General features: G+C 41.1%; 1 protein-coding gene across 3 annotated transcripts in view; it reads right to left on the bottom strand.

Moving 5' to 3' along the window:
* Nucleotides 1–26,606, bottom strand: part of UVRAG (UV radiation resistance associated) — a 322,825-nt gene that overhangs the window by 106,648 nt on the left and 189,571 nt on the right. For all 3 annotated transcript variants that reach the window (XM_062196734.1, XM_062196732.1, XM_062196733.1), the window contains 4 exons: nt 26,320–26,404; nt 22,806–22,893; nt 20,894–20,954; nt 12,734–12,899 (listed from right to left, as the gene is read on the bottom strand). In XM_062196734.1, the coding sequence (XP_062052718.1) occupies nt 12,734–12,899; nt 20,894–20,954; nt 22,806–22,893; nt 26,320–26,404 (400 nt within the window). The remainder of the gene's footprint in view (nt 1–12,733; nt 12,900–20,893; nt 20,955–22,805; nt 22,894–26,319; nt 26,405–26,606) is intronic.

The following is a 26,606-nucleotide window of genomic DNA, read 5'->3' as shown; positions in this document are numbered from 1 at the left end:
CTATCATAAATTAAGTGTATAACTGATAGGAAAGAAGGTTTATCCATGTAAGGGACAGCCCTCCTTCAAGCCCCCACAGTAGTCTTCCAACATAACTAACATTTTAAATCTGAATATCATGTAAAAATTTGATGGCAATCTGGAGAGAGAATTTATGAAACTTAGAAAAGGTTGGGAGAGATCACTCTCTAGAAAACTAAAGGTACTCTTTCTCAAGGACATGTCTGGTCACGGTATTCTCTCTTGCTTAAAATCATCTAGGCATCTCTTCAACCCTTGGAAGTCATGTTTTTCATCATCATAGAAACCAAATGATGTCAGTGAACATGCTGAAGTAGGTTGATCCAAAGCCTGCCCCTCCAGAGAAACATCAAAAAAATGAAGCAAAAAAAATCAGAATTAAGTTTGTCAAAGTGCTGGAAAATAGTCAAAAGATTTCTATCAACCGCATGAATGTTGAATCATGATAAAGGCAACTGAAAACCATGAGGAAAGCTTTGCAGCATTTGGACTTGCTCTGGCCCCACTCGCCTCCCCATCTCACAGAGGCCTGGAAGACAGCATCCTGTATTCCCAGTGTGGAGCCTGATCCTTGGTTCCTAAGGGAGGGGAGCAGATCTTCTTTAAAAAAAAAAAATGGGGGTTTTCTGTCCTAATATACATACGGGCTGCCTGCATAAGGCACGGCACTTGCCTGTTTTTCACCTAGTCAGAACTCACTGCCGCAAAGCAGCTCACGCTGTTCAAGTGGTAAGGCAAACAGATAACCCACAGTTACCTGGAGCAAGTGCTTACAACTAGGATTTACAACAGACTGCCTAAGGCATGGGAAGAAAAGCTGGCAAAAGATTCCTTGAGAAAATAGGGCATTCAAAAGTATCCAAATATACTGGAGAAGTATGCTCAGAACAAGATGCCTGTTAAGGGAAGACTCTAAGCTTCCATCTCTCGCTGATCACTAGGTTCAGTGGAAGCAGGAAGTGAAGGCTAAGGCCTTCAAGTTGGAACTAGAGGACAGCAGACAATAACAGGAAGCTGTTGTGGCACGATGGGTTAAGCCACTTAGGATGCCTGTATCCCATTACTAGAGTGTCTCGGATCTAATCTGGCTTTTCTTTCCAATCTAACTTCTGGCTGATGCAACTCAGAGACAGCAGATGATAGCACAAGTATCTGGGTTCCTGTCACCTATATGGGAGACCTGGGTGTTCTGTCTCCTGGCTCCAGCTCAGCCTAGGCCCAGTTGCTGTATACATTTTGGGGTGAACCAGTGGTTGAAAGATTTCTCCCTCCCTTTCTTATTGCCAAGACCCTCCCCCTACCAGTGTACCCCCCTTTCCCTGCACCACTCTGCCTTTAAAAAAATAAATAAATAAAATCTTAAAAAAAAAAAAAAAAAACCTCCAGTAAAGGAACTAAATGGGCAAATGTGTATTGTGGACACACCATATATAAAGATGCAATTTGTGAAAATAACAACATAAAGTGGGAGGGGGACAGAAGTGTATAAGAGCTGAGCTTTTGTATGCAATTGAAGCTAAGCTGGTATGCAGTTGAAATTAGATTGTTGGGGCTGATGCTGTGGCGTAGTGGGTAAAGCCGCCACCTGCACTGCCAGCATCCCATATGGGTGACGGTTTGAGTTCCTGCTGCTCCACTTCCAATCTAGCTCTCTGCTATGGCCTGGGAAAGCAGAAGATGTCCCAAGTGCTTGGGACCCTACACGCATGTGAGAGACCCGGAAGAAGCTCCTGGCTCCTGGCTTTGGATCAGCGCAGCTCCAGCCGTTGCAGCCATCTGGGGAGTGAACTAATGGATGGAAGACCTTTCTCTCTCTGCCTCTCTTCCTCTCTATGCGTAACTCTGACTTTCAAATAAATAAATAAATCTTTAAAAAAAAAAAAAGAAACTTGATTGTTTTTATATATATACATATATATATATACACACACACATATATATATATATGATGTTAATTATAATCCCCTGAGTAAAACCCCCATTAAAAAAACCTCAAGAATACACAGAAAAGAAAATGAGAATGGAATAAAAAATGGCACCCTACCAAAAAAATCAGTTCCACACAAGGGAAGGCAGTAGAGGAGAGTCTGAGGCACAAAAAGTACAAGACACATAGAAAACAAACAGGAAAATTGCTGAAATGAGTCTTTCCATACCAGTAATTACATTAAGTGTAAGTGGATTAAATGCTCTAATCAAAAGGCAGAGATTAGCAGAATGGAAAAGCAAAATATGTTTCAACTGTATGCTGCCAACAAGAGACTCACATGAGAGCCAAGACACAAGTTCAAGGAGAAAATATGGAAAAATATTTCATTTAAATAGTAACAAAAAGACCAAGGGGCTAAAATAATATCAGACAAAAAGTCAAAAATTATCAAAACAGGCAAAAAAAATCATTATATATTGATAAACATATCAGTTTATTAAGAAGACATAACAACAATCAGAAACATATGAACCTGGGGCCGGCGCTGTGGCGCAGTAGGTTAATCCTTCGCCTGCAGCGCCGGCATCCCATACGGGCACCGGTTCTAGTCCCAGCTGCTCCTCTTCCAATCCAGCTCTCTGCTGTGGCCTGGGAAAGCAGCAGAGGATGGCCCAAGGCCTTGGGCCCCTGCACCCACATGGGAGACTGGGAAGAGGCACCTGGCTCCTGGCTTCGGATTGGCGCAGCTCCGGCTGTTGGTTCACCTGGGGAGTGAACCAACAGACAGAAAACCTTTCTCTCTGTCTCTCCCTCTCACTGTCTGTAACTCTTTCAAATAAATAAATAAAATCTTAAAAAAAAAAAAGAAACATATGAACCAAAAAATAAAAGAGATAAAAATATATAAAGCAGCATTAATAAAATCGAAGGGGAAAACAGACAATCTTACAGTAATAGAGAGATCAACACTTTCAATAATGGATAAAACATCGAGACAGAAGATCAACAAGGAAATAGAGGATTTGACAACTACTATGGTTTGGATATCAGATTGGGTGGCTCCCATTTGCCCATGTGTTAAAGGCTTTGTCCTCAAAGTCTTGTGTTAGAATTACAGAGAGAGAAGGGGAGAGGGGGAGAGGGGGAGAGGGGGAGAGGGGGAGGGAAGGAGGGAAGGAGGGAAGGAGGGAGGGAGAGAGAGAGAGAGAGACTCTTCCATCTGCTGTTCACTCCCCAAATGGCCAGAACAGCTAGGGCTGGCCCAGGCAAAAGCCAGGAGCCAATGGCAGCTTAACCTGTTGCATCACAGCACAGGCCTCTATGCCTTCTTAAGTGCACATGGAGCATTCTTAGGACAGACCATATGTTAGGTCACAAAAACAGTTTCAGTAATTTTTAAAAATACCAAAATCATAAAACCAACTTCTCTGTCAAAACAGCATGAATGGGCTGGCACTGTGGCATAATGGGTAAAGCCACTGCCTGTGATGCCAGCATCCCATGTGGGTGCCTGTTTGTGTCCCAGCTGCTCTACTTCTGATCCAGCTCCCTGCTAACAGCCTGGGAAAGGCAGTGGAGGATGACCCAACTGCTTAGGCCTAGAGGAAGACCTAGAGGAAGATCCTGGCTCCTGGATTTGGCCTGGCCCAACCCCAGCCATTGCAGTCATTTCGGGAGTGAACCAGAGAATGGAAGATCCTTCTGTCTGCCTATCTCTGTCTCTCTGCAATTTTGACTTTTAAATAAATATTTTTTAAAAAAAGAATTAACTGAGAAATCAAAAATGAAAGGAAAACTGAAAAATTCACAAATATATAAAATTTAATCAATAGGCTCTTAAACATCCAAAGGATCCATAAAGAAATTGCAATGAAAATTTAAAAAAATACTTTGAGATGAAAGAAAACAAGAACACAGGATGCAACACTTTGTGGGACGTGTACATTTGTAGGTTTAAATACTGACATTGAAAAAGAAAGATCTCAGGGCAGGCATTTGGCCTGGTGGTTAAAAGGACCACGTCCCACACTGGAGGGCCTGGCTTTGATTTCTTTCTCTAGCTCCTGCTTCCAGCTTCCTGTGACTGCAGACCCTGGGAGGCAGCAGGTAATGGCTCAAGTGACTGGGTCCTGCCACCCCTGTGGGGAGACCTGAATTGAGCTCCCAGCTTGCGGCTGCAGCCCCAGTCATTCCTGGAATTTGGGAAGTGAACCAGTGGATGGGAGCTCTCTCTTTCTCTGTCTCTCAGATAAATTGAAAACAATAAACAAAAAGACAAAAAAACTTAACAGCCTAACTTTACATCTTAGCAAGTAGGAAAAAGCAAACAGAAAACAAAATAAAATGATAGAAATAATAAAGATAAGAGCAAAGAAAAATGAAATAGAAAATAGAAAAACAAGAGAGAGAATCAATGAAACCAAAAGTCAGTTCTTTCAGGTCAGCTAAATGAACACATATTTAGCTAGACTACAAAAAACAAGATGCCCATAACTAAAATCTGAAAGAAAAACAGGGGCATTATTTCAGATCTTAAAGAGATAAAAAGAAAACACTATGAATAATTGAATGCCAACAAATTAGATAACCTAGATGGAATGCAGAATTTCTAGAAATGCATAACTTATTTAAACTGACTCAACAATACATAGAAGATCTGAATAGGTATATAACAAAAAATAGAATCAGTGATTAAAAAGTTCCTGACAAAAAGAAATCCAGGGCCTGATGGCTTCACTGGTGAATTAAGAGTACTTAAGGAAGAATTAACAAGAGATAGAATAGGGCACTACTTCCTAACTCATTTTATAAAGGCCAGTAATACTCCAATACATCACAGGCAAAGAAAACTACAGTCCAATATCTTATAAATATAGATATAAAATCCTCACTAAAATACTAGCAAACTATCTAAAAACATTTCAAAAGGATTATAGACCAGGACCCAGTGTTATTTTCCAGGGAACCAAGGGCAGCTGAACATTCTAAAGTAAATCAACATAATACACTACATTAACAGAGGAAAAGAATAAAACCATTTGATAATCTGAATTTTTGTCAAAAAACAATACGATAATACACTCAAAAACCTAGGAAGAGAAAGGACTTCCTAAACATGACTCAGGGCATTCATGAAAATCTCAAAGGTAACATCATACACAACAGCAAAAGGCTAACTGCTCTCTCTTAAGAAGAAACAAAACAGGAATGCCTGGTTTCACCTTGCTAGTTGTCATTGTATTGTAAATTCCAGCCAGAACAATTAGGCAGGTTTAAAAAAAAAAAGCCACCGAAATTGGAAAGGACAAACAAAAACAATGTCTAATGACACATGACACTGTTAAGAACTGAAGAAGATATAAATAAATGGAAAGACAACCCACTGGGAGACTTATTTCTGTAAGATGGCAATACTACTCAAAGCAATCTATAGATTTATTACAATCTCTAACAAAATATCAATGGCTTTTTTGTGTGGAAATATAAAACTGAATCCTCAAATTAGTATGGAATTGCAAGGGACCATGAATAGCCAAAACAATATTGAAAAGGAAGAACAAAGTTGGAGAACCCATACTTCTCAAATTCAAAACTTATTATGGTACTGACATAAGAATAGATGTATACAAATCAATGGACTCAAGTCCAGAAATAAAATCTGAGCAATTATTTTCAACCAGGATGGCAAGAACATTAAAAAGGGAAGAATAGTCTCTTTAATAAATCAAGCCAAGTGAGGCCAGCGCTGCAGTGCCAGCATCCGATAGGGCGCCGGTTCGAGTCCCGGCTGTTCCACTTCCCATCCAGCTCTCTGCTATGGCCTGGGAAAGGAGCAGAAGGTGGCCCAAATCCTTGAGCCCCTGCACCTGTGTGGGAGAACTGGAATAGCTTCCTGGTTCCTGGCTTCAGATCGGCATAGCTCCGGCAGTTGCGGCCAATTGGGGAGTGAACCAGCAGATGGAAGACCTCTCTCTCTCTGCCTCTCCTCTCTCTGTGTAACTCTGACTTTCAAATAAATAAATAAATCTTTAGGGAAAAAAAATAAACTATGCCAAGACAACTGGAATTGGGCTCCTATATCATGCCATATACAAAAATTAACTCAAAATGGATTACAGACTTAAATATAAGAACTAAAATAAAACTATTGCCAAAAAAATAGGGATAAATTTGTATAATCCTGAATTTAACAGATTTCAGATATAACACTTAAAATACTAAAAACAAGAAAAAACAAATTAAATTTCATTAAAATTAAAAATGTGCATCAAAGAACACTTAAAGAAAGTGAAACAACTACTTTACTAGATTTATCTGTTGACAGGTTAAGAGGGAGGGATGCCTGCCCTGGGAGTACGGGAACAGTCGAGCTCTTGACACCTGACACTGCACAGATGAGTCGGAGAGCAGTTTGTCATGCTCACAGGCTTGCGGAGGGGGACACCACATGAGCTGCACGGGAGCTACGCTTGGGAAAGAGGGAACTAGTATGGCGCTACAGTCTCAAGGTGTGCCCCCAAATTCATGTGTGGGAAACTTAATCCTGAGTGCAACAACACTGGGAGGTGGGCCCTTGGGAGAGGTGTTGCGGGGTGGGGAACATCTGGCCCACAGAATCACTGGGTCTGGCCCGGCCAAGGCAACCATGGATGGGACCCAAAACTCAGGAAAGCTACAAAGGCTAATTTTGAGTTGATAACTGTGTAGGGCCACAAATAACATTATAAACATCTAAATGACCCCTGGCAAGAAAAAGGTTCCCTACCTATGGTAGGTCATACAGGCTCTGCCTCCATGCACATGTTCTATGATTCCATTATATGAAATATACAGAATAGGGAAATCCACAGAGAGGGAGAGCAGACTGGTAGCTGCCAGGGGCTGAGGGATGGTAGGATTCAGGGAATAACTGCTTAATGGGTACAGGAAGGCCTTCTGGAGTGATGAAAATGTTTTAGGCGCAGGCATTTAAGCCAGATCTGGGCCAGATCAATGCTAGGAATTCCATTTAGATTTCCCACATAGGTGGCAGGAACTCAAAGTACTTAGGCCATCTTCTGCTGCCTCCCAGGTACATTATAGCAGGAAGTGGGATCAGAAGCAGAATGGGATCTTAGGCACTCTGATAACGGTGCCTCAAGCAGCAATTAACCTGTCCTGGCCAGGCGCCAAGAGCTTCTTCCTGGTCTCCCATGTGGGTTCAGGGGCCCAAGGACTTGGGCCATCTTCTACTTCTATCCCAGGCCACAGAAGAGAGCTGGATTGGAAGAGGAGCAGCCAGGACTAGAATCGGCGCCCATAAGGGATGCTAGCGCTTCAGGCCAGGGCGTTAACCTGCTGTGCCACAGTGCCAGCCCCTTGTAATTTTCATTATAAAAGTTTTTCTCATCCTTGGTTAAGTTTATTCCCAGGTTTTTTGTTTTGTTTTGTTTTTTTGAGTTATTATGAATGGGATCGCTCTTACAATTTCTTTGTCAGTGAGTTTGTTATTGGTCTACACAAATGTTACTGATTTTTTTGTGTTCATCCTACAACTTTACTGATTTCACTTATCAGTTCTAAAAGGTCTTTTGGTGGAGTCATAAGGTTTTTCTATATAGAGAATCATGCAAACTCAAAACAAGAATAACCTGACTCCTCCTTTCCTATTGGTAGTCCTTTTATTTCTTTCTGTTGCCTAATCAATCTGACTTCCAGTATTATCTTCAATAAGAATGATGATACTGGACATTTCTGTCTGGTTCCAGATCTTAGAGGAAATGCTTTCAGCTTCTTCTCATTCAAAATTATGCTGACTGTGGGTTTGTCACATATAGCCTTTATTTTACATTGAGGTTTGTTCCTTCTATTCCTAATTTGTTCAAAGTTTTCATCATGAATGAATGCCGAATTTTACTGAATGCTTCTTTCTTTTTTAAAAAGGTTAATTTATTTATTTGAAAGTCGGAGTTACAAAGAGAAGGAGCGATCCACAGCTGTACCTCGGAAATTTATATTCATTAAATAAAAGTTAAAAAAAAAAAGAGAGAGAAGGAGAGGAGAGGGAGGGGAGGGGAAGGGAGGAGAGGGGAGGGGAGGGGAGGGGAAGGAAGGGGAGGGGAGGAGAGGGGAAAGAAGGGGAGGGGAGGGGAGGGGAGAGGTCTTCTATCCATTGGTTCACTCCTCAGAGGGTCACAATGGCTGGGGCTGGGCCAGGCCAAAGCCATGAGCCAAGAACTTCTTTTGGGGCTCCCACGTGGAAAGCAAGGGCCCAAGCACTTGGGCCATCTTCTGCTGTTTTTCTAGGCCATTAGCAGAGAGCTGGATTGGAACTGGGGCAGTGGAGGACTTTCCAGGGACGCTGGCATCACAGGTTGCAGGTGGTGGCTTTATTCATTATGCCACAGCACCACTCCCACTGAGTGCCCTTTCTGCATCTAGAGAGATGTTCACATGATTTTTATCCTACATTCTGCTGACATCACGTTATATGTTTATTGATTTGTAAATTGCTGTATCCCTCAAATAAATCCCACTTTGATCTGTTGTTGGATTTGATTTGCTAGTATTTTGGCATCTATGTTCATCAGCAATACTGGTCTATAGTTTCCTTTTTTGTGGTATGCTTGTCTGGTTTTGGAATCAAGGTAATGCTGACTTCATACAATGAGTTTGGATGGAATGAGTTTTCATGGAATGGTTTGAAAAAATTGAAAGTTGTGTTTTGCTTGAAATTTAGACATTTTCTTTGAATTTCATATTAATTAGCATTAGATTGTTAACAGGATCTTCTCATCCTTAATTGTCTGTACTTGTAGTATCAACTTTCTTTTGTTCCTTATATTGGTTATTTTGCCTTGTCTTTTTTCATTTCTAATTCTCCAAAGCGTTTATCAATATCATGGATTAGAACTTTTGCCTTTATTATTTTTCTACTGCATAGTCATGCATTTGATTTTTATCTTTACCTTTACTATTTCCTTCCTTTCACTTTCCTAGCACTAAACTAACTGACCTTTGGTGGCTTCACATAGAGACTTAAGATGATTTACTTTAACATCTTTCTTTTTTTCTGACACAATCATTTAAGGTTATAAATTTCTGACACAGGCACTTAATGTTACAGATTTATCTATAACTTAGAAATTCTGATACACTATATTCTCATCATCATTCACTTCAAAAACATTTTAGACTTTTTGTATGGTTTCTTCTTTGATTGTAAGTTATACAGAACCACATACTGTAATAGCCACACATTTTTGGGGTTTTATCATTGATTTCCAATAAACTCCACTGTGGTCACTGAACGTATTCTTAATGTCTCAATCTTCTGGAATTTGTTAAGACCCAGCATAACCAACTTTGGTAAATAATCTATTTGTACCAGAGAAAAAGTGAGTGTATCCTACAACTGCTTGGTGCAATGTTATTTATACATAGTTAGGTCTACTTTATTAATTGTGCTGCTCTAATAGTTGATAAAAGTCCTCTGTTGTAAGATTTCCTTATAGTTTTGGGAAATTTTGTCTTTATATTTGAAGCGAAGTCTCATAGATTTAGAATTGACTGTATTATCACAAAAATGTCTGACTTAATTGATATTGCCTTAAATTTCACTGACATCAGTATAGTTATATTAATTCTCATTTAGATCTTATTTATATAATATACTTTCACTCACTCTTTCAGTATTTCTATGTTCTCATAACTGAGGTATGTCTTAAGCAGAATGAGTTTAGCATTTACTATAATAATCTTTATTTTAAGAAGTACAGTTTACACTTCTTAAGAAAAACTTTCTTATTTATTTGGAAGGTAGAAAAAGGGAGAGAGGATGGGAGGGAAGGCAAAAGGAGAGAAAGACAAAAAGAGATAGTGATCCTCTGTTCAGTGGTTCACTCCCTAAATGGCTACAACAGCTGTGGGTGGGCCAGGCTGAAGTCAGGAGCCTGAAACTCCCATGTGGGTGGCAGGGGCCCAAGCACAGGAGCTATTCTTCTCTGTTCTCCCAGACATTTTAGAGGGAGCTGGAACAGAAGTTGAGCAGCCAGGGCTCAAACCAGCATTCCAACGTTGAATACCAGCATCGCAGGGGGTGGCTTAATTGGCTGTGCCTAACATCAGTCTCTACTATTTTTAATATAATCATAGGATAAATCTGGGCTTGTAACTATCAACTTGCTATTTGCTTTCTGTTCATCCTACTTAATGTGTATTTTTCTTTTTTTTTAAACCTTCTTTTGATCAATTATCTTACATATTTTTCCATTTATTTCCTTATTAAATTTTCACTCATATAAAATAATTCTATTAGTGGGTATGAGGTTACAAAAAATATCTTTGATTTATTAGAGTAACAAAAAATGATATTTTTATCACTTTCCAGACAATGGTAGGATCTTAAGAGTATTTTTTTTTAAGATTTATTTTATTTGAAAGGCAGAATTAGAGAGAAAGGCGGGGAGAGATAAAGAGAGAGATCTGCCATCTGCTAGTTGACTTCCAGGAGCTTCATCCAGGTCTCTCATATGGGTGTAGGGGCCCAAGGACTTGCACCATCCTCCATGACCCTCCCAGGCCCATTAGCAGGGAGCTGGATGGAAAGTGGAGCAGCCAGGACTTGATCCAGCATCCAGATGAGATGCTGGTGTTGCAGGTGGCAGCTTAACCCACTATGCCACAATGCAAACCCCAGTATTTTAATTTCATGTGCTCCTTCTCAACTTTTGTGTTAGAATCATGCATGATAATCCCACATGTATTTTATGTGTATCCCATTTATTTGATGAGGCATTACTATCTGTTTCAAAGTCAAAATCCTTTCTTCTGCCCTTTGTTCTTTTATGCATTGTCTTCTTTCAACAAATGTTTTTTCACCTTACTTGAAAGGCAATGTGAAAGAGAGTCAGAGAGAGAGAGAGAGAGAGAGAGAGAGAGAGAGAGAGAGAGATCTTTCAATTATTGGTTCACTCTCTAAATGCCAGGGCTGGGCCAGGCTGAAGCCAGAAGTGTGAATTCCATCGGGTCTCCCATGTCTCCCATGGGCAGTATGGGTAAAAAAACATCATCTGCTGTCTCCCCAGATGCATTAGAAGGAAACTGGATTGGAAGTGGAGTGGCTGGGATGCCAACTGGCACTGATAAGGGATGCCAGTGTACCACAATGCTGGCTCCCTTCCTGCATTTTCATTTTTCTCTGCAGGATTATTTTCATTTTGCCTTTAGTATTTCCTTCAGTGTAGGTCTTCTGGGGAGAATTTTCTCCATTTTTACGGTCTGAAAAATGTCTTTACTTTGCCCTTACATTTGTTTCCTTTGAGTAATTTAAAATGTCATTGCATCACCTTTTCTGGATTGTGTTGTTTCCACTAAGAAACCAGCTTTCAATCTTATCATAAGCCTTTGGATACTAAAATGTCATTTTTCCCCAGCTGCTTTTAATATTTTCCCTTTGTCTTTGATTTTCAGCTCTTTACATTTCCTTAAGTATGTTTTCTTTGTAGTTACTCTGTTTTTGAATTTGTTATATTTGAAAAATTCCCAGTCATTATCTCTTTATTTAGAAAAAGATTTATTCATTTATTTGAAAGGCAGAGTGAGAGAGAAAGGGAGAGACATGGAGAGAGAGCGATCTTCCATCCAATGGTTCACTCTCCAAATGGACACAACCACCAGGGCTGGGCAAGGCCAAAGCCAGGAGCCTGGAACCCCACATGGGTCTCCCACGTGGGTCGCAAGGGTCCAAGTACTGGGGCCATCTTCTGCTATTTTCCCAGGCATTCGCAGGGAACTGGATTGGAAGCAGAGCAGTTAAGACTGGACCCAGTGCTCTGATGTGGGATGCCAGCATCATAAACAGAGGCTTAAGCCACTGAGTCACACCATCAGCCTCAGCCATTCTCTTTTGATAACGTGTTTGCCCCTGCCCTTTGCCCTCGCTTTGTGTTTGTAACAATATGTGTAGTAGACATGTGTATTGTGTCCAATGTGTCTAGCACTTTTCTCAACATTCCAACACTTTCGTTCTCTGTATTCTCGTCAGGAAACAGACTTACAGTAGAGTTATATCCCAATAAACCCATCATAAGTGGAAAATAGTATAATGTCAAAAATGCATTTAGTACACCTAAACTGCCGAACACTGAAGCTTAGAGATACAGAAGACTGCCGAGAATCTGCTGCTTACCCTTCTGGACTCATGGCTCACTGGGAGCTGTGCTTCACTGTTGCTGTCCCATATCAAGAGCTAGTATCACACTGCTTATCACTAGCCCAGGAAAAGATCCAAATTCAAAATTCAAACTATGGCTTCCATGGAATGTATATTACTTTCGTATCATCACAAAGTCAAAAAATTGTAAGCTGACCTGTCATACTTTGTATTTTCTACTGATCTGTCTTCCAGTTTACCAATATACTTCTCAGTTATGTTCAATATGCTGTTCAACCTTTCATCCTTTTCCTGTTGGCTCTCTGATATATCATTTACCATTTATTTCACTTGCTGAGTGCAGTATATGAATATCTGCAGAGCATGGGACATTTGTGCTCACAAAAGTAAAAGGAAAGAAAATTAAACTGAAATGAGTCAACTGTGCTATCATTAGGAATTTTTGGGACTGCAGGATTTGAAGCATTAAAGTCTAAATAAATGAGTACACTTAAAAGAAATGGAGTACTTTACAAAGGTTATAGATAAGTTGCCACAGTTTAGGTCACACTAAATATTTTTAGTATACCATATAGTTCACACTGGCTTGATGTTAAAAGCATTTAAAAAAAAAAAAAAAAACCACTTACTCTCTTTCCTTTTCAGTCAGCTTGTCATTGATATTATCTTTGATTGTTGATCTAGATCCCTTATGAATTATGGGATATCTGAGGGGCACTTGTAGGAAAAAGGAAATCATGGAGACCAAATGTGCAGTGTAACCAAGGGCAACAGCAATGCTTCCATCATCTTTTGCTGTAAATTCAAAAGCAGAGGAAAAGAAAACAACTATGTATCTTATAAATAAAGTTATGAAATAATAACAAATCTATTCCAAAGGAAATCTTATAAAAGTGGTAAATAAAATATTAATCATTTATCTAAATTATATGAATTTTATACAACCTAAACACATTAACAAACCTTGAAACTTTAAATAGCCTTGAAAATTTATTAACTAACTATACTTAAAACTATTTCCTAATAATTAATGTGATGTGATTAACTTTATGTGTATTTTTAAAGCAGAGTTCTTAGTGTGCCAAATATGTTACTTTCTTTCCCAACATTTTTAAAGGGAAATATTTGAGTCTATGAGATGATGTGAACATTGGTTTCAGAGGCTTAAATATAACATACTATGTAATCACAATACATTTTATTCAAGAACAACTTGCTAGCTAATATAGTTGTAGTGTTGTAGTATTGTATAACATTATTAATTCTAAAATGAAGTGAAATAGAATAACATACATTTTAGGGGGTATGTTTTTGATACTAATAAAGACAGTGTTGCATAAATAAGTTTGTGAAGTTTGAGATGGGAAAAGGGGGAAAATGTTTTAAACGGAAACACTGAAACAGGTCAAAACCCACACTGTTTGCAGGCCAATCTATTTAAGCAGTTTGGTAGAAGCAACTATTGGAACAAAAACCAATGGTCTTGCCGTCAAGCATAAGCATCCAGCTCTTTAAAAGGCACAGAAATCTGTGTCTATAAACTCATCATCCAGATTTCTACCATTACGTATCAAGTGACAAATGATGATTTAGGTACTCGCAGCTGACAATAATGCAACAAAAAGTTTTAAACTTCCCCCAGAAGGAAGGAAAAACTTGGTTGGTCTATGGGAGCTTTAAAATACTTTAAAAAGTGCACATGCACAAACACACATACCCTAAAATATTTAACATTTAAGCTGGAATATCTCAGCTGGCTAGAGAAAAGTGGCCAACACCATGATGACAATCTTAGTTTGCTATGCCCTAACTTCTGGGGGTGTCTTTAATTTCAATGATTAATACTATGTTTCATGTTCTTCTTTTACATTTACATTTAATCATTTAAGTACTACCTTCTTAAGGCAGGAATGCCACTATAGCCATATATTTCTCACTGTGTTCTCTGCCCCTGACTACCATAGCAGATTCTTGGTTTCCCTTTGATCATTTTACAAAATGGGTAACTTTTACTACATTTTTCTTTCGTCTGGAATTGTCTGTAGTTCTTTGTACTTGACACGCATTCACCTTCCAAGAATTAACTGGGCATCTTATTTTATGCCATTCCATCTATTTTAAAGACAACGAATCTAATGCATAAAGAGATTAAGGAAACTGTCCAAAGTAATACAGCTAATTAATAAGCTGAAATGACACCAAATCCTCCAACCTTATCAATGCTACCATATTGCCTCAAAAGTTTCACTGTTAAAAATTAATGTCTAATAAACTTTTTGACTAAGGAGCCTAGAATATACCAAGCATATCACACACACACACACCCTTAGTTTCTGTGCTTTTTTGGTAAGGGAAAGAATGCATAAAAGAAAATCTATGAGTTCTCAATGACTTGTGTAGTACCTGACAGAAAATGGGTTTCTCAACTGTTCTCTTAAACTCAAGAAAAAAAAAAAATAATACAGCATTCACTTCAACTGACTACTGAATCATACTCTTACTCATGAGAATCCTAAACACTTTTGGACACCATGTCCTCTTGTCCCAGTTCCACGGAAGGACCTCGAGAGCACTACAACACTTTACTGCTACAGAGACCTGTGCATCATGCTGCCCTGGGAACACTAGTGCTTCACATTATACACTCACAGTCACACAACATTAAAGCTGGGGGGGGGGCCTCATCTGACATTGTCAACTTAGAAATGAGAACAATGAGATCCATAAGTGGTTTGGTCAAAGCTATAGAGGTAAAAATCAGTGAGTGATGGGAGAAGTGGGAGAACTGTGTCCACATCCTAGCACCCAAAATATCTATTTCTGGAGTCAGAGTTGGGACCGTGAGTTCCTTCACAGGTCACTGAGTCCTGCCTCCTGCTTTCTGTATGGAACAGAACTTTCCCATTAAAAATGTTCCTAGCAGTAAAAGGACTTGGTCTTCAAGAAATGTTTTTTAAGATTTATTTATTTATTTGAGAGGTAAAGTTACAGATAGAGAGAGGGAGAGACAGAGAGAAAGGTCTTCCATCCATTGGTTCATTCCCCACATGGCCACAAAGACCAGGACTGGGCCACTCTGAAGCCAGGAGCCAGGAGCTTCTTCTGGGTCTCCCATGCTGGTGCAGGGGCCCAGGCAGGCACTTGGGTCTTCTACTGTCTTCCCAGGCCATAGCAAAAAGCTGCATTGGAAGAGGAAGCAGATGGGACTCTGATCAGCACCCATATGGGATGCCAGCACCGCAGGCAGAGGCTTAGCCCACTACGCCACAGCACCAGCCCCAAGAAATTGCTTTTAAAAGGACAGAAGAAGAGTACTGAGAAGAGTTAGAGTACAGAAAGATAACATAGGGCCAGTGCTGTGCTGCAGTGGGGTAAGCCACCACCTGTAGTCTGGCACCCCATAAGGGTGACAGTTCGAGTCCCAATTGTTCCACTTCCGATCCAGCTCTCTGCTAATGTACCTGGGAAAGCAGTGGAGAATGGTCCAAGTGCTTGGTCCCCTGCACCCACATGGGAGACCAGAATGAAGCTCCTGGCTTCAGCCTGGCCCAGCCCTGCACGCTGCAGTCACCTGGGGAGCAAACCAGCAGATAGAAGCTCGCTCTCGTGCTCTCTCTCTCTCTCTCCCCCTCTCACAAAGAAACTTTGCCTTTCAAATAAACAAACTTTTTTGGTTGTTGTTTAAAAAAGATGATAACACTATGCTAGGTTGGGACTTTGCTATATGATATGTAAGAAAAGATTTGAATACTTCCAGAAAGTAGTAGAAGGCCTCTTAATTAGTCATCCAAACAGGTCAAAGGCAAATTATGAATGTTTTAAAAACTCTTTTAATGTTAAACCCTCAAGCATCTATATCCCCCCCCCCCCAATACTACTAAGGAGGTACTGGTAAAGAATTATGTATGTGTATTTTTACACTACTCACACCTCTGTTACCAGAACAAAAAAAAAAAAAAAAAAAAAAAAAAACTGGTCTTTTTACATTATCTCCCCCGATGAAGAAACAATTTTGCCTAAGTTTAAAGAAGGCATCTCTAAGAGAAGCATACACACAGAAAGCAAAAACCAAAAGGAAACAGCAAATGATGAAAATCGAGTAAAACTGGAAATCAGCTTTGATTCAGGTTATTCGCACTCACCATTGTTGCAACCACAAGACTCCCTGCTCCACCCATTAAAAGCCCCAGGTTGTTTCCCATTCCAGGCCATAGTGCTCCACACAGCCTCCCCGTTAAACACTGTGGTGTTGGATTTCCAATATTGAAGCTTTATATTAAAAAGCATTTTAAAAGTACCACGGGTGAAGCATTATAGGACCCAAGGGTATTCCAATACCCTCGAAAGGAAAACCACCTCCTGGTAGGGAAGTCACTTTCATCACCCCAAGACCACTGAACCTCCAGTGGGAAACTGTGAGCTCATGTGGTTAATTATGGCTATTGCAGGCCATGCAACCTCAGATGTCACATTCTGTTGCCAATCATTTTAGCTGAAAAACCAAAAGGTTTAAGGTTTCCAGCATTCCAAGATCTGAAAGACTTTTTACCTGCCAAAGCCAAAACACAGCTCTCTGGGGCGTGCTTTTCCAGTAAGCATTAATGACGTGCATAACACCTAATGCAGAGAGAGGCTTGTGTTTCTTACGCTGCACTGGGGGTTAGGAAGGTCACAGATGATAGTTTCATTGGTGAGACAGAGGAGGAGGGGGTGGAGGCTCCAGCGAGGAACAGGACTGAATTGTAAGACTCAGGTATGTGAAAAAGATCCTAATTCAAACAACGCCTTAAGGGGCTTAAAAACAAAACAAAAACTCACAGTTTCCTCTTAACAAACATTTCTGATTAGTTTTTGAGATGCAGTGTAGCCACTCAAAGCTGCAGCTTTTGTGTAACTTTTGTGACAATAACTTCCACAGACACGCAATGGCCATGACAATATTATAAATTAATTCAAATGTTCCTTTGATTTACATGTTGATTATATGATTTCTGTGTCAAATGCATCCAAGTACAATAAGTGATCTAAAAGCTCTTACCATCCTGCCTTCCCAATCACTGAGGCAGCGGATCTGTTAAGGAACCAAGCACTCACTGATCCAGACAGGACAAAATATTTAAGACTCTAATCACTGCCACAGCATCTATGGAATCAATCCATGTTCTCAATGAGATACTGTTTGACATACGGACTCTCCTTTCCAAGAAATCATGCCTGCATAAAGGGATACAGACACAGAAGGAAATCTGGGTCTCATTACCACAAAATGCTCTCATGTTATGGATTACTAAAAAACACACACGCACAAACATTTTTTTTTTTTTAAGCCAAATGTCTCAGTCAATGGAACTCAGATGAACACCCTTTACTGGACAAGTCTCTTCCATTATATCCAGCTCTCTTTGGTACACTCTAACAGTACTTTACCCACAGAGAAATCACAACAAATGTTGGACAACTATGGTAGAGTTTCCTGAACAGTGTCAACCCAAGCAGAATACAGTCTAACCCAGCCAAGTCTCCTGAGTGTCGGGGAAGAACCTGGGTGGAGTTCCTTCACTGTAGTCTCTCCCAGAATGCAGCTACTAAAGAATACTAATAAGTCTAAGTAAGGAAGACACCAGTGTCGTGACAGGAACTGACTTGATTACAAATTTGATACCCTCAACTGAACTGTAACCTCACTGAGGCAGGATCAACATTTAATACTCTTTGTCTATGCTCACTTCTGGCACAGAAGGGGACAAACACAGGGGACTCAACACATTAAGAATATCCAAGTGCCTTGGAGAATAGTAACATAGGATTTTAAAGTCCAATACAATATATACTTCTTAAAATCCCTAATTCTTCAGGGTAATGGGAAGTGGATAGGCGCTTAGAGTAAAATTTCACATTTATTTCATTTTATCTGCCATTTCATTTTTCAGCAACTACCCTAAAAAGAGGAGGGAGAAAGTATTCAGTTTGCTGGGCACTCCAAGTGTAGACAGCTATAAAAGCTATGAAAAACCAGGAAACAAAGCACTTCAAAGAAAAACAAAAATAGAATCAAGAAACTTCCCACAGAGGATTAAAGTAACAGACCACTCCACTGATAGGGGTATTTCTGCTTCCCTCACTACCCCCTTCACAGCATTCTGTATTTAGCAACCGTGGTGACTTTTAAGGCATAACTCAGCTCATGCTGTCTCCCCTTTTGAAGTCCTTCAGGAGCTTCCCACTTCACTGAGGATAAAAGCGAAACCACGCCCGGTTGACCTCAGGGTCTCCTCTCACTGCACTCTCGCCCTGCTCACTCTGCTCCCAGCACAAGGACCTGCGGGTCTTCTCGGACCTCCCTTGCTTCTGTCTTTCCCTCCTTTCCATCCTCGCTGCTTTTTAAGTAATTCCAATTATATTTACTGAGCACTGCCCACGTGAAAAGCTCTTTCAAATGTTATGTCATTCGTTCAGCACAGTGAATGAGAGGTATAATCTCATTTTACAGGTAAAGAATTTAGGCTGTGAGGTTACATAATTTGCACACAGTACATGTCTTTGCTCCCACACCGGCAACCCTGAGTTCTGCCAGCCACGCCAGGCCCATCCTGGTCCGTCATGACCTTTGGACTTGGTGCTCTCCCTTCTGCTATAGCACAGCTGCCTCCTTCCGTTTGCACATCTTCTGTTTGATGTTGGTCTTCCCTGACTGCTCTACCTAAAGTAGGTGCCCTCACTCCCTATGACAGATTAGTCCCTTATTAAATATTTGTTAATTGATTCTTTTCTTAGTTATTGGCATGCTCCCTAAATAGGTGACACATCCTATGAAGGAACCCTCAAAAGCCCAGCACACAGGTATTCCATAAATATTGAATGAATGTTCCATATCCCAGCTCAAAGTATGTTTACTGAATGAATGAATCAATGAATGAGGAGAACTGATGTGCCATGGGCTTCAAGACACCACAGCTTTGCCTAAAATGAACACCAAGGGCAGGTGTTCAGTCTGGCAGTTAGAACAGTGACTAAGATGCTAGCATCCTACATTAGAACACCTGGGCTTTACTCCCAGCTCCAGCGCCTGACACCAGCTTCCTGCTAGCGCACAGCCCTGGAGGCAGCAGTGATGGCTCAAGTCATTGGGTCCCTGTTACCCATGTGGACAGACCCAGACTGAGCTCACACACAACTCTGGTTGTTGAGGGCATCTTGAAAGTGAACCGGCAGATAGGAGCTCGCTCTCAGATAAATAAATTGGAAAAAAAATTAACACCAAACCACATCTGTGCCACTTCCAGAGATCTGAGGGAGTATCGTGTAATGGAAACCAGACAAATCTGAGATAGATCAGTATCGTGTTTTGTGCTTTGGAGCAAATCACTGAATACCACTTTCCTTACAGGTGTCTCTTGTTTGTTTTTATGAGGATTACAGATAAGGCAAAATCTTGTGCTTGTACAGACACTGAAATGTCTCCCCTAATTTTCAAAGCAATCAATTAAGACGGGTGGGAAATAAACTAATATGTTCATACATCAAGAAATTAACTCAAAGTTTACATGAACTGCTCTAAATTACATGGTTCATAGAAGAAGAACCAGGACTTGAACTCAGTTTTTCTAGTTCGTGGATTATTATTCTTGTACATCACATTCCAACTATTGAACCTGTAAGGGCTAAAGGGAGTGACTAATTAAAACAGTCTAAAATGGTAAAGGATCACAGATAACAATAATTTCTGTATAGGAAAATGGAAGATAGTCGTGATCAAAGCTACTAACACTAACACTCTCTTCCAGAGTAACTTTTTCCCAAAGAGGTAATATACTAGCTTTGGGAATAACCTATAAAGATATTTAATAAGACTCAAAGCAGTGAATAGGAAAACAAAAGATTTTTAAAATACAAAAATTTCTACAAATCCTATTTTAGAATGCCCTTAATGTATATTTTTTATTAAAAGAGAAGAGAAGCAAGTTGAACCTATGGTAGTGGTTGATGTCACAAAGGTAAACTTTCAAATAGTTTTCAGGTCAGCAGGAAAGTGACTTTTAAAATGACAACAGATCAACGTTGGCTCACAGCCACATATCCATTTTCAACAAAAATCAAACCAAAATAGGGAGATTATTACTATTCCCAGGAACACTACTACCTATTTTGCTTAAAGCTCATTTAAAAATTTTCTTTTAAATTTCAAGTATAAGCTTCAATAATTATTTTTCCATGATTAGACCAAACATTCTGTTACATCTCTCATCAGGGAATCTGACTCTACATATCTGCACTGGGAAGGGGCAGAAGATCCAAAAATATTTCTGGACAAAATGCTAGATAACCACATTTCAAAATAATTCTTTTCTCTCAGGCCGGGGGCTGGCGCCGCGGCTCACTAGGCTAATCCTCCGCCTGAGGTGCCGGCACACTGGGTTCTAGTCCCGGTCGGGGCACCGATCCTGTCCCGGTTGCCCCTCTTCCAGGCCAGCTCTATGCTGTGGCCAGGGAGTGCAGTGGAGGATGGCCCAAGTGCTTGGGCCCTGCACCCCATGGGAGACCAGGAGAAGCACCTGGCTCCTGCCATCGGATCAGTGTGATGTGCCAGCCACAGTGCGCCAGCCACGGCAGCCATTGGAGGGTGAAGCAACGGCAAAAGGAAGACCTTTCTCTCTGTCTCTCTTTCTCACTATCCACTCTGCCTGTCAAAAAAAAAAAAAAAAAAGAAAGAAAGAAAAAGAAAAAAAAATAATTCTTTTCTCATATGTTATATACACCAAATCTTCAGAAATAAATTAAAAATAAAATACCTTGGAAGTCCTCAGAATTCGGCAACTTGACACCACATACAAAGTAATCCTTATGCTCATTCTGTGAATTTAACCAAAAAACGAAATTAATTCTTCTTATATATAAATCAGAGACTGTAACTCAGATCCACAGAATTCAAGAGGCAGCGCTGACTCAAAAACAATACTGCTCTGGATTCAAAATGTTATCATAACTGCTGATGCAGAATGAGAAGGACAAGATGATTCATTATACAATTCTCCCTACATTTAAATATACTTGAAATTTTCTATAATAAAAACATTGAAATCATATCCCAATAAAAAGTCAGATAAAATAATAATCATAAAAATATCCTCCGGGGGTTGAAATTATGGTATAGCAGGTTAAATTGCTGCTTAAAACACTAGCATCCCATATCAAAGTGCTGGTTGATGTCCCAGGTACACCACTTCTGATCCAGCTTCCTGTTAATGTGCCTGGGAAAACAGAGAAAGATGGCCCAAGTACTTGGGCCATTGCCACTCATGCGGGAGACCAGGATGGAGTTTCTGGCTCCTGGCTTTGGTCTGGCCCAGACCTGGCTGTTGTGGCCACTGGGGAATGGAGTGAACCAGCAGATAGAAGATTTCGCTCTCTCTCTCTTTCTCTGTTTTCTCTCTCTCTCTCTCTCTCTGTCTCTCTCTGATGCTCTGGCATTCAAATAAATAATTAAATCTTTAAAATAAAATCCACTGATAAATTAATATCTATAAATGATTTAAGAACATTCTATGAGAAAAGCAAATCCTATCTGCTCTCTTTAGTCTTTTATGTCACTTTTTACTGAAAAGAAAACCATCAAATTTAGCAGATTAGTCCTCTAAAGAAGAGTCCTAATGAGTTTTATTTAAGATATACTTTTTGTACTTCTTCTAAGAAATCAGGTTCAAGGCCGGCACCGCGGCTCACTAGGCTAATCCTCCGCCTTGCGGCGCCGGCACACCGCGGGTTCTAGTCCCGGTCGGGGCACCGATCCTGTCCCGGTTGCCCCTCTTCCAGGCCATCTCTCTGCTGTGGCCAGGGAGTGCAGTGGAGGATGGCCCAAGTGCTTGGGCCCTGCACCCCATGGGAGACCAGGAGAAGCACCTGGCTCCTGCCATCGGATCAGCGCGGTGCGCCGGCCGCAGCGCGCCTACCGCGGCGGCCATTGGAGAGTGAACCAACTGCAAAAGGAAGACCTTTCTCTCTGTCTCTCACTGTCCACTCTGCCTGTCAAAAAAAAAAAAAAAAAAAAAAAAGAAATCAGGTTCAAAAAAACTTAACTTTCTGCCAGTTTCTCTGATATTATCTAAAACACTAGTAAAGATAAATTAATTAGTAATTATATTTTTAAAGCAGCATACATATACCTACACATATGTGTCAGAATTGGTAGTAGTGGATGATTTAGTTGAGTAAAAAGATCCTAAACAGGGGCTGGAGCTGTGCTGCAGCGGGTTAACACCCTGGCCTGAAGCGCCGGCATCCCATATGGGCACCGGTTCGAGTCCCAGCTGTTCTACTTCTGATCCGGCCCTCTGCTGTGGCCTGGGAAAGTGGTGGAGGTTGGCCCGGGTCCTTGGGCCCCTGCACCTGCGTGGGAGACCCGGAGGAAGCTCCTGGCTCTTGGCTGCGGATCGGCACAGCTCCGGCCGTTGCAGCCAATTGGAGAGTGAACCATCAGATGGAAGACCTCTCTCTCTCTCTGTATAACTCTGACTTTCAAAACAAACAAAAAAGATCCTAAACAAATCAGAAATAATTTGTCACTCTAAGCCTTAATTTACTTTTCAAACTCATACTAGCTCCTGGCTGACTCACAAGACAGCATACTATTAAGACTCGAACAGTAAGAGGAAATTTCAAGCAAAAACTTTTCCAAAAAGAAAAACATCCAAAAGCTGAACTTACCAAATCAATTGGGTAAATGTAGGAAAGCTCAGAGAGTAACTGCCTGCAACGAATTGTCAACTGAGCATTTGTCTTCAGGAAGAGTTCCCTAAGGAGGAAAGAAAAAAAAGCACAACTGTTAGGAGAACAGGCTTGTGTGCTTCGTAACACTTATTGACATATAACTAATGTGGATGAAGATTAAATGGTCAGCGCTAGGCCACAGAAGTTCAGAAGTAGGGGCAAGAATAACAGCTACCATTTCTCCTGACCCGTCTCCAAATGCTACCAAACAAGCTAACTATGAGGCCCATCGTGGCTGCCTGCGCCATGCTAAGAGACATAAAGGTACAAATAATCGTTCACTGAGCATCTACTACCATATGCTAAGAGTATTACAAATGGCTTTATCTAATTATTATAATGACAATAGTAGATTATTATTATAACCATTTATAAACAAGGAAACCAAATTTAGAGACAAATAAACCAACAAAAGTCTCATAGCCAATATTTAATGAGGTTATATTTCCCCCAAAGTAGTATTTTATTTTTCATTCACAACTGTATTTCCTTTTTTTTCTTTTCTTTTTTCTTTTTGACAGGCAGAGTGGACAGTGAGAGAGAGAGACAGAGAGAAAGGTCTTCCTTTTTGCTGTTGGTTCACCCTCCAATGGCCGCTGCGGCCGGCGCATCGCGCTGATCCTAAGCCAGGAGCCAGGTGCTTCTCCTGGTCTCCCATGCGGGTGCAGGGCCCAAGCACTTGGGCCATCCTCCACTGCACTCCCGGGCCACAGCAGAGAGCTGGCCTGGAAGAGGAGCAACCGGGATAGAACCCGGTGCCCCAATTGGGACTAGAACCCGGTGTGCCGGCGCCGCAAGGTGGAGGATTAGCCTGTTGAGCCACGGCACCGGCCTAACAACTGTATTTCAAAAGCAACCTGTTGCAATATTAGATAAACAGTAAAGTAAAAAGAATATGCAGAAAGCCATAGCATGAGAAAACCCAGCTCTTCTCATTTTTTTAAAAAAGATTTACTTTATTCATTTGAAATACAAAGTTAGAGAGAGAGGTAGAGCCAGAGAGAGGCGTCTTCCATCCATTGGTTCATTCCCCAGATGGGCACACAGGCCAGAGCCGTGCTCATCTGAAGCCAGGAGCCTCTTCTGGGTCTCCCATGTGGGTGCAGGGGCCCAAGGACTTGGGCCACCTTCTCCTGCTTTCCTAGGCCACAGCAGAGAGCTAGATCAGAAGTGGAGCAGCCAGGACTTGAACCAGTGTCTATATGGTATGCTGGCACTGCAGGTGGCAGCTCTACCCGCTAAGCCACAGTGCTGACCCCTCTTCTCTTGACTTTCTGAAGAAACAACATTTAAAATGCTTGGGGTGGGGGGGTTGGGGCAGCGCTGTGGCATAGTGAGTAGAGCCACTGCCTGCAGTGCCAACATCCCATATGAGCACCGGGTTGGGTCCCAGGTGCTCCACTTCCGATCCCATTTCCTGCTAATGACCTGGGAAAAGCAGTGGAAGATGGCTCAAGTGCTTGGGCCCCCGTACCAGTGTGGGAGACCCAGAAGAGGCTTCTGGCCCCTAGCTTCGAAGCAGCCTAGTTCCAGCTGTTGCAGCCATCTGGGGAGAGAACCAGCAGATGGAAGACCTCTCTCTGACTCTGCCTCTCTGTAATTCTGCTTTTCAAGCAATAAATAAATCTTCAAAATAATTAAATAAATAAAATGCCCAGAATAAACTGTCTGTCCAACTGTGTAAACAACTTAAGGAGAAACTGAGGTCAAGGTAAAATGGAGACATTACAGAATAAGTTATTCATAACAAGCCCTTTTTGATCACCCCAGAGTTGATGCTAATGAGTAAACTTAGGGTTGGCACCTTTGGCTGGTCACTCTCCAGACCTGGTGATGAGAGGGTTGAAATTTTCAGTCCTTCCTACCCATACTTGGGGAAGGGAAAGAGGAGAGAAGGCCAGAAACCAAGTACCATAAAAACTCCTGGCCAACACAGGAGGAGCTTCTAGATTTTTCTAGGTTTGCAGAGGGTGGCATGCCTGGTGAGGGCGTGGAAGCTCCATGGCCCTTCCCTCATAGTTTCCCCTTACCCATTTCTTCCATCTGGCTGTTCATGTATATCCTTTGCAATACCCTTTATTAACAAACCAGTAAATGTACATGTTTCCTTGAGTACTGTGAACAGTTTTACTAACCACAATTTATAGCAGGTCAGAAGCACAGCTCAGAACTTGGGACTTGCAATTAACATCTAAAAGAGAGAGGCAGTCCTGTGGGAGTGATGTATCTTCAGGTAAACAGTGTCAGAACTGAATGAGAATCTGGTGTTAAAAAGTGTTGCGTGGCGTGGTGTGTGAGAGGAGAAAAAACATTGGGTTTTCTCATCTAAAACAGCACTGAAGACTTAATAGGATCCAGGCTTTGCTAGTGAGCTGGACACCCAGCATCTTCCCTGAACCTTGCTCTGCTAATCTGCAAATTGAGAGAATTAGAAGAGGTGGTTTCTATCATTTTTTTCTGGGTCTAACATTCTTTAATCCTCAATTGCTAAGGTATCTTGAAGAAAACTGAAAACTTCAGGATGGGAAGACTTTCCAGAAAAGTTAGTGAAGATGAGCAAAGAATAAATATTGTAATGGATTAAGCATGAATTGGATAAAACAGGGAAGCTATTTGCATAAATAAACATTGGGGAGTTACTCAACTGTGGTTGCATAATGCCAATTAAAAAAAGAATACTTAGTTGAGAGACAGAGAGAGGACGTATTCCCACCCACTGGTTTATTCCCCAAATGCCCACAAAGACTGGGGCTGGGGCTGGGCCAGGAGTGGGGAACCCCATCCAGGTCTCCATGTGGGGGCAGGAACCCAAGCATTTGCATCACTGCTGCCTCCCAGAGTGTGCACTGGCAGGAAGCTGGAGTCAGAAGCCAGAGCTGGGAACTGAACCATGATCGCTGAAAGCAGGATGTGGGCATCTTAACAAGTGCTTGAACGCTAGGGGAAATGCCTGCCACTAGGATGCTCACTGAAAGAAGGCCATTCAAAAGTTCGGCAAAAGAATCATCACTTCCAGAGAAAAAATACGGTAAAAATGATATTTCAAGAGAAGTCAGTGACATGGAGGATGAACTGAAAGATGGAGAGAATAATAATAGAGCTGTTGAGGTAATCCAAATGAGCGGACAAGAAGTAGAAACCTGAAGAAATCACTGAAGAAGAAAAACTAACCTGTACGCAGAAGACCCGGGCAGACGGAAATACCAGCCGGGGTGTTCTGACCTGTAGAACTAGGACCTGCTTGCGTTTCTGCTTATGACGACATGCTAGGAGTTTTTGTAACTGGTCTCTGGCACAAAGCATGGCACAGAGGAGGTGCTGAATAAATATTTGTTGAATAAGTAGATGTGGTACAGAGGGATATGGAATATAAATTCATAGTAACATTTTTTAAAAAACATTGCTTTTCCAGAAGTCAACACTGACAGTAATTGTTCACTGCTGCATTTACCTTTTTGCAGTACACTCCTTGGTCAGCTCATTTAGGGATTCCTTCTGGAGTTGAAGTTTGAGGTGCTCAGTTGAAAATGCACTTCCTAAAGGGGGAGAGATGGAAGGAGAATTCCAGATGTAGCGTTACAGACAGCACTGCTCAACCACAACCCCACAGGCAGAGCCCAGTGCCCAGCCTTGAGAGGGCAGTAAAAAGCGCGAGAAGGTAAAGTGGGTTGATTACAGAAGACTTTCAGAGGACTAAATATAATAAACTTCCCTATTGGCCCAATTTTCATACAAATC

Source organism: Lepus europaeus, chromosome 7 (genome assembly GCF_033115175.1).
Source record: "Lepus europaeus isolate LE1 chromosome 7, mLepTim1.pri, whole genome shotgun sequence".
In the NCBI taxonomy this organism is placed as follows: domain Eukaryota; kingdom Metazoa; phylum Chordata; class Mammalia; order Lagomorpha; family Leporidae; genus Lepus; species Lepus europaeus.
The sequence above is the reverse complement of the archived record's forward strand: the minus strand, read 5'-3'. Positions and strand labels throughout refer to the sequence as shown.